This window comes from Genypterus blacodes, unplaced genomic scaffold (assembly GCF_046128005.1).
Source record: "Genypterus blacodes isolate CSIRO-AG114 ecotype Tasmania unplaced genomic scaffold, CSIRO-AGI_Gbla_v1 ptg000120l_1, whole genome shotgun sequence".
Taxonomy (NCBI): Eukaryota; Metazoa; Chordata; class Actinopteri; order Ophidiiformes; family Ophidiidae; genus Genypterus; species Genypterus blacodes.
This window is the reverse complement of record NW_027466923.1, coordinates 802,785-811,404: the sequence shown is the minus strand read 5'-3', so window position 1 is coordinate 811,404 and position 8,620 is coordinate 802,785. Positions and strand designations below refer to the sequence as shown.

The 8,620-nt window shown below is 41.3% G+C and overlaps 1 protein-coding gene across 4 annotated transcripts in view; it reads left to right on the top strand.

Moving 5' to 3' along the window:
• Positions 1–622: 622 nt before the first annotated feature.
• Positions 623–8,620, top strand: part of ctnnd2b (catenin (cadherin-associated protein), delta 2b) — a 44,119-nt gene continuing 36,121 nt past the window's right edge. For all 4 annotated transcript variants that reach the window (XM_076162312.1, XM_076162311.1, XM_076162310.1 and 1 more), the window contains exon 1: positions 623–754. In XM_076162312.1, the coding sequence (XP_076018427.1) occupies positions 623–754 (132 nt within the window). The remainder of the gene's footprint in view (positions 755–8,620) is intronic.

Genomic DNA, 8,620 nt, shown 5'->3' with positions numbered 1-8,620 from the left:
CTCCTCGCGTCTCACCTCCTTTCAACACCCTCATCCCTCCACTCAGCTCCACTTGACATCCATTTTTATCTCAGTTCACACCATCCTGTGTAAATTGGGCTGATGCCATCATTAAACCCGTTCTATGCTGCATCAGGATTACACAGCACTTGTGACGCCCGTGTCCTCCTACACTTGGTTAAATACAGGATGACACATGCAGTGTGAGAGTCGGTTTAGTGAGGGTTCAGAGACTTTGTGTTGGTGTTTTATTTCATACTGAGGCACATGTTTATGTGTATGGGAGGCAGTATCACATTTAGTAAACGAGTGGCAACATATGGTTAGTTTACACTTTTGGAGAAACACATAGAAGGGTAGCATGTGGTTGTATGTGTTCTATTCTACTGGTTTTCCACACACATGTTTATATTTGGCTCTTCTGCTGTCATAGGATCTCTGGGTAAAGTCTTTGTATTTTGATTTTCTTTTGCACCAATCAGGAGAGCAAGTTTTGTTGGTCCTGTAAGAAAACTAAACTCGCCCAAGGACAAATTAAAAGCCACTAAAGTCCCATCAACCTTTGACGTGTTAGTTTCTCGTTCATGACTCTAAATGAGTTTTCCTCTGTTTTCCAGGAGGTATGCCAGTGCCTGAGGTGGCATCTGACACTGCCAGTGCTGCCACCATGTTGAGCCCCGTCCTCAACGCCTCAAACGGAGATGGCTCCGAGTCTGAAACAACATCCGCCATCCTCGCCTCTGTCAAGGAACAGGTGAGAGTGCAGTCACACTGTAGAATATAATGATTAAAAGTAACTCGAAGAAAATATATACTGTTCTAAACAATGCCTTTCTGTTAAAGAGTTCATTTGTAAACAATGTGTTTTCATGAAATTTGTTTTGTTTGTGCATTCCCAGCATCAAACATATGCTTGGTTTGTTTGGCTTGCCATTAACCATTAAGGGGAAGGGAAGAAATGAACAGTGGAACGTTTTGTTTAGGTGGGAACAGGATTCTGACCTACTGCAAAACTACAAATATATGAAAATGCTTAAACAATAAGGCATACTCTGTTTAGTATTGTCAACATTCAGATTAAATGCAACAATAGAAGCAACACATTTACTGATTCAGACCACCGGAACCGGTTTTTAGTTTTAGAATGACTTAATGCTGAAGTTACTGAAACCTCGTGCAAGTTATGCAAGTTGGACTCTATTACGGTTATATAAAGTGTGAGGTTCTTATTTTACCAGTAACCAAAATTATTTTAATAGATCCATTACACACACACAAACACACACACACACACACACACACACACACACACACACACACACACAGATCTGTCTGCTTCCTGTTCATTGTGATGCATAAGATGAGGTCCGGCATGAGAGACTTCACAACCACACACACTCATACACACTCTAGCATGCAAACACATACAGTCTGCAGCCGCATTCATAGATGTATGTGCCAATCAGATGCTTTTGCCTCTTCTGACTCAAGCTAGGAGATCCTTGCTTGCCTTTTCCTTCTACCCACATGGGACTGATGAACCATTCAATGTCGTATTTATCATATCTGACAGCTTTTGTCCTTGTATCGTTCATCATCTGTGCTGTCAACACATCAACTATTGGTGGAGCGCAGTGAGAAGTGGCAGCTCTCAGAGAGTCGCATTCCAACATGAAACATGCCTTCTTATTCACCGAATGACTGCAGGAGTTAAAGTACCGCCGATTAGTCATTAGTTATCTTCACAAGATTTCACAATCCAGTCATCAACAACCAAGGAGCTACAGGAATTCATTGAAATCCTCCATTTAGTTTGGAAGTATTGAATACCAAAATAAATGTTTGATTTTTCGTTTTGTTTTGGTGTTTGGAGTCCATGCAGAGGTGTTTTTTTCCTACATCTTTTTCAGAGTCTTCTAGAGATCATGTCAGTTCAGCCTCTTTAGTCAAAATTTGGTAATAGTTCAACAAATTTAGTTTTCATTTGCCACCTAAAAAGCTACATTCCTTTGCAAAATAACAGCACAAATGTAGTTGTGTCTCATGTGATCTATGATCTAATGTTGACTGATCCTTATCCACTTGCCAAGATGGGTGTTAGTTGCAAACTATCATCCATTTTGGATGCCCATTTAGAGATTCATAATGCAGTCAAATAAAAAATAATTTTTAATGGTGTCATCTAATCTTTGTCACAGACTGTCTTTGGTCATGGGAGCAGTAGATTGTTTGTTGCTCACTGTGTCTCATACTGCAGATCAGATCACCGTAATGAATCGATGACATGAGATTTCATCATGATTCCCCCATGATTTTGTCTGTGTCAGTCTGTCTGATCTTTTAGATGGCGTATGATGGCTTTTGAAGTCTCTCAGCTACAAGATGATGAAAATTATTCAGTGATCTGTGGAAGGCTTGGCACTAATTTGTCCTATAGCAGGTCTTAGCCAGATTTTGCCACTTGTTTGACAACAAAGATAAATACATCATTCTTCTACTTCTGCTCTTCAAAACTGTTTTTTGCTGAGACAGACAGATAGACAGACAGACAGACAGACACCTTCTATCATATCTAAATACAGTTTTCATTTTGTGCTTTATTTCTTTCATGAATCCATCAAATGTTTCAAGAGTTTTCAGGCTTTCAGGAGGAATGTGGATTGGCAGTCCCCCAGCAACAAGCAATAAACAGATAAAGAATAACAAAGCAACAAGGTGTCTCCATGTGATTAAAGCCACAGAAGAGAAAACTGCTGAGAACCCTCTCCCTTTAGATGTTTACCCAGTGTGTCATCACCCAGAGCCTTGAACACCTGCAGGTGTTTTCATTCCAGCTTTCATTTCCCTGCAGCTTGAATAAAATTCTATTTTTTACCTCGGTATTTGCTGAATGTTTTTATGTTTTGGAAGAAAATAAAATGCAGCAAACAAACACACTGCGCTCTGAATACTGCAGTCCCCCATAACATTCCCATTATTATTATTATTATTATTATTATCATTAGTTTTGACTTCAGTGCACGCTGCAGTGAAGCATACCTGACACTAAAGAGAGAAATCAAACGCCTGCACAGCTGCAGCTATCAGAGAAACGTGTCTTGTTCGGAAGGAGCCTTCAAGTAGTTATGGTATCTGGAGAGCATTGAAGCTCCTCTATCAGCCTCCCTCAGGTAAACCTTTCCTGGCCTTTACCCCTTTTATTTCCTGTTTTCCATCTCTCTATCTCCTTCTCTTTACATCCCATTTTCCCCTGTAAGCTTGCTTCCTTTTACCTCTGAGATAATCTTGTAAGCGCAGCAGACAGCAGCAGTCTGAGCCGTAGAGCCACTGTGACATTTTCTCATTGAACAGTCCCCGTTTGGAACAGCGAAATACCACACAGACACACACACACAGACCCACACAAACTGACTTCACTCTACCTGCAGCCCACTACAAACCTGCAGTCATTTATTTAACTTAATTGCTTTAATGGTCCTGTCAGAGTCCAGGCTGTTTGGAGCTCCTAACTCGCTTTCTCTTTCGTCTGTCTCCATTAATTGGTCTGGCTTGGAAGTGAATCTTTACTAATGGAGTTAGTTGACAAGCAGTTGATTGTAGAAACTGCTTGTTAAGATATAGTTAATTGTTGTCCTTTTCACTTAATTGCTTGTCAGATTTCTATTACAGGCACACACACATAGTAATGAAAGGCTGATGCTGCCTTTTAGATTGAGGACATATTACGTCTTTCCATGCTCTTATTTTTGACATAGAATCTATACTTAAATGGTTGCAAGGAATTTAGGGATTTAATTATCTACAGTCCATACTATTATTAAAGTTATAACAATAACACGGATACATTTCTGTGGCGAAAAGCACTACTGAATCCCTGTGAGCTTCAAGCCCTCAGACTGCACTGTAATCAAAGCTGGCATTCTTCTCTGATCGATGTCACCACAGGGACATCCATTTGAAAACCATCATCAGTAAACACAGATGGTTGCTGCTTCTACAAATGCTTTTTCCTTCATTCTAGAGGGGAGTTCATCTTGGTTCTCGTCAATTCAAGTTTTATATTTTGTTCGTCACATGATAAGCTGTCAGTCCAGTCCTTCTCTTTGTTTTGCTTTTAATAATTTTTGTCTGGGAAAAAAGCAATACAGTGACATTAAAGACAAAAAATAAAAGTTGAATGCTTGTGGTTTTATCCAAATGCTCAGCTACAGTATCTGTGTGACTTAGTTTGTGGTCAGTCAGCCTGCAGGCAAACAGCCTGTAAGCTGAGCTAACTCACATTTGAATAAAGAAATGACCGGAGGCCCGAGCTTTGCATATGCCTCATATATGTAGACAGAGGCTGAGATTGGTTTAGTTGGTCTCATACAAAGACAGAGCAAGTGGAGAGCGAGAGCGAAGGAGGAGAACAGAAACATAGAGGCAAAGGTGGATTACAGAGAGAATTAAAGGAATTTCCTCAGGGCTTTTTGGTGATTGAGAAGGAACCTGCACCTGCTTTGAAATCATGGATCCATCTTGTATGTGGGTAAGAGATCATGGGTTTATTGGTTTATTTCAGGTACTGCAACCCTTACAGCCATAGAACAGCACAGCAGAGCTCCTCCAGCAATAGGACTGATTATTTTTGGGACATTTAAAGGGTGACCCTAAGGATTTTACACCTAAAATCCAGTTATTGTTTGTTGGGGGAACTATTCAGCATGCTATATGAGCTTATGTAAAAGCTTTTGAGGGCTCTAGAGCTAGAAATGCTGATCTCTGTCACATCACAGCAGTTACTCGGTTTGATACAGCAAACTATAAGACTCAAGGTTAGAGGCTTGAACTTGACCTGAACTTTATTATTTTCGCCAAGGTGGTTCTGTATTTTAGTATTAGAATTATTTTTTGTTATCGTCAACTGTGATATACAATTTTGATGTATCTTCAATTATTATGGATCTCAATCAAAGGAATATTATGCCTGCGATGCATGACTAATTCCAAGTTCTAATAGGCCGTCGTTATTTGTGCAGAGCTTAAATGTACATACAAAATTATGAAACTACATATGATAAATAATAATGGATCCCTGTGCATATGAACATGTGGATATTACATTTTTTGATACCTTAATGGTAAAATAAGAACCTTTGAGTTCCACATGTTTTCAGTCTGGAGTAAGATGTGTGCTCAGTCAACCAAAGTGACTGCTTACATGGCAGCCCGTAGAATTTAACATTTAATAGAGTTTGAACATGCAGTGTGTGAGCACTTGTGGATGTGTCGTGCTGAACGCCTCAGTTTGTGCGCGTATTAATGTGCATGGGTGAAACATATATGATTTTGTGTGTGTGTGTGTGTCCATCCCGTGTTATAGTATTCCCTGCCCCCCCTCCTCCTATCCCTCAGCCTTACTCTTCCTCCGAAATCCCTCCTACTTGCTTTCAGTGGTCGGTGGTTGAGGGGAGAAAGGGGGAGAAAGGGGGAGAAGGGTGGGGGTCAGATGGTCTGGTCAAAGAAAGAGAGAGAGAGAGAGAGAGAGAGGGGGAGAGAGAGAGAGAGACTGGAGAGCAGCAGAGTTTTGGCAGGGTCGACCGGTGGGAGGGCCCATTGTGATGCAACGCTGCATAAATAATGCCACAGGGCTTTGAAAAGCTCCGTTGCCATGGGGACCTTTGTGCCTCAATGAACATTGAGCGTGTGTATGTGTGTGTGTGTCTGTTTCATGGCCCCCGAGGAGAGAGAGACATAGACAGAGAGAAAGAGGCTGGCAGTGAGCTCAAGTGACACTTGTAGTCTTTCTCTCTCTCTCTCTTTCTCTCTCTCTCGCTCTATCTCGCTCTGCTCTGCCTGTTGCACCTCAACCTAGGACAGATGAGTGTGAGGAGGAGAGACAGAGAGAGGGAGAGTGTGTTGTAGTCGCTGTTTGACCAGAGGGCAGGAGAGAAAAGCGGGATACACTCAGCAGTGTTTTTGTGTCTCTGTGACTATGGTCCATGTGAAGGTATGTGTTCCCCCTCTCTCTCTCTCCCTCTCTCTCTCTCTTTCTCTCTCTCTTGCTCTCTCTCTCCCTCTCCCTCTCCCTCTCTCAAATCTCATTCTATCAGAGTTTCTGTCTTTCCTTTCCATGGTGCAGTAACAGGTGTTAGTCTGTCAGTCTTGAATTGGAGGGAAAAGCGAGTGCAGCTTGAGGGGAATGGGGGAGTCGTCGCTTTGTTTGATTGTTTTCACAAAGTCTCATAACTGAATTCTCACGGTGCTGCAGTCAGTCAGTCAGCTCATTAGGCCTCTCAGCGGAAGTTTTCATCTTTTCCTTTATCAGTTGCAAGTTGCTTTGTGTGTGTTTGTTTATGTGTTCATCAAACGGTGATGAAGAAGAGGACCACCAGTTGGTGTCAGGATAACACTTGAGAATATAAAGTGTTGAGTTAAGATGAGTCTATGCTTTTTGAAAAAGTTTATATTCCAGTTGTAAGATCGCAGATCGTCATGGTTGGTCAGCCAGCATATGGGAAACAATGGCATGGACCTGTTCCCTATTACTTCCACGTCAAACGACTAAGTTTGCCCCCCATAATAGTTAATAATAAATGCAGCAGTCGGAGGATAATGTTGAATAGCTTTTTGATATAAATCACTCAATCATACACACACGTGTTATGGATGAAGGACCCATGGTAAGCAATGCCTGGTAAACATAGCTGGCCACATAAACGCCTGACAGCAATTCTGTGCTTTCAATTAAATATTACAGCTGGGTTTTTTATCTTTACGCCTCTCTGCTTGTTCTAAGTTAGTTAATGAAACAGGTAGTCAAGTAGCTAGTAAAGAGGTTTTTATGTTGGCTGTTGGGGAAAAAAAGAAGACTTCTCTCCTCTAGCCTTGATTCTTTGATGGGAATCGTTAATATTGGTGTTGCCCAGCAATCATCCAATGCTGTAGTCAGGTTATACTGCAAAACGTTCTGTACTGTCTGGTGACTCCTGATAAGTCCTTCCTGTTGTTGTATGTATGTATGTATGAAACTATCAAACCATACATTTGTCTACTAATTCAGAGCTAAATGACATCAACTCTCACATCATCATCATCATCAGAAAGTAGGGCCTTAAAATCTGAATTGCTGGAGCGACGTCCTCAGATAACCCAAGGGTGCCCAAGGCCCAGAGCCATGAGGTTCTCACTTAAGAATGTTGAGGCTGAAGCCTCACGGAATGGTTTGTCTGTGATGATATCATCCATATTAATCAAACTTTACTTGGACACGTAAAGAACCAGTGGAGAAGTACTCTGGAATGTGACCTGGAGTTTACAACGCATCCATTCAGTGTCATGTAGGGATCTCACCAGGGTGAACAAGCAGATAGGGTAGGTGTGTGTGCATGTATCTGTTAGAAAAGGGGAACAACAGACAGAGAGAGATAATGACATGACTGTTCTTAGTCTCATCAAAATAATTTGATGAGATCACTTTTCACAATACCAGAGTCTCTCAGGGACTCTTTAAACCTTGGGTAAATCTGCAGAGGTGTCCTAAATGTGTGTCTCTTGACACAGCAGGAGATGAGTGGAGGGGGAACTGACATCTTTATTATGGAGAGGTAAAAAGGTGACCGTTAGCACATCTTTGCAGGTTCTGTCCACACAACCTCCCCACTTATTTTCATTAGTGAGGTTCCTGTCAGAATGATGTTAGACAGGGCAACTCCTCCTTTACTGAGAGGGTTAACAATCAGTTTGGTCTGAGAGTTCATGCAGCAAACAAAACCTTAAACCTCTTTCTAATATTCCAGAGGGATAGCATTGGGAGAGTCATGGAGTGTGTGTGTGTGTGTGTGTGTGTGTGTGTGTGTGTGTGTGTGTGTGTGTGTGTGTGTGTGTGTGTGTGTGTGTATTCTCAATCATACTGTTTCAAGCTATCCATTCTAGCGAGTGGATAGTCTTGAAACAGGCACTGTTGTGAGAATGTTGTGGTTTCTCCTCTTGCCTATTAGTTGGGTTTGGCTCTGTTAGTGATACCGTAAGATCCAGATTCAAAACTCTTTGCTCTGTATTATCGAGGCTGGGTCGGACTCGAACACAAATTCATCGGATTACGAACGATGTCAGGTTCAAAACACGATGGCATGTATCATTAAGAGCATGTGGCTCTTCTACAAAGTAAGGATGGAGTGTCATCTTGGATCAATAATTTCTTGTCCAGCAGCTTGGCAAACAAAAGGAAGGACTTATGACAAGGCACCAGACAATACAAAACATTTTGCAGTATAACCTGACTACAGCATTGCATAATTGCTGGGTAACACCAATATTAACGATTCCCATCAAAAATCAAGGTTAGAGGAGAGAAGTCTTCTTTAAAAAGCTTTTATTCAATGACACTGCAATAGTTCCTGCAGATTGGTATGGGTAAGTGTTCAGTGCTTACAGGGTGTGTGTGTGTGTGAAGAGAGATCCATAGACACGAAGGAATCAGACAAAATTACAAAATTGTCACATACACAACATAACAAACATGTCTTTTGTTTTTGTTCTGTTTTGTTCAGAAATATGTGTATCATCAAACCAAAACAAAGTGCTGCAGTGTTTGAGACAGAATGTTTTATGAAGCTCCTTTCATTACTTCATCCTATTT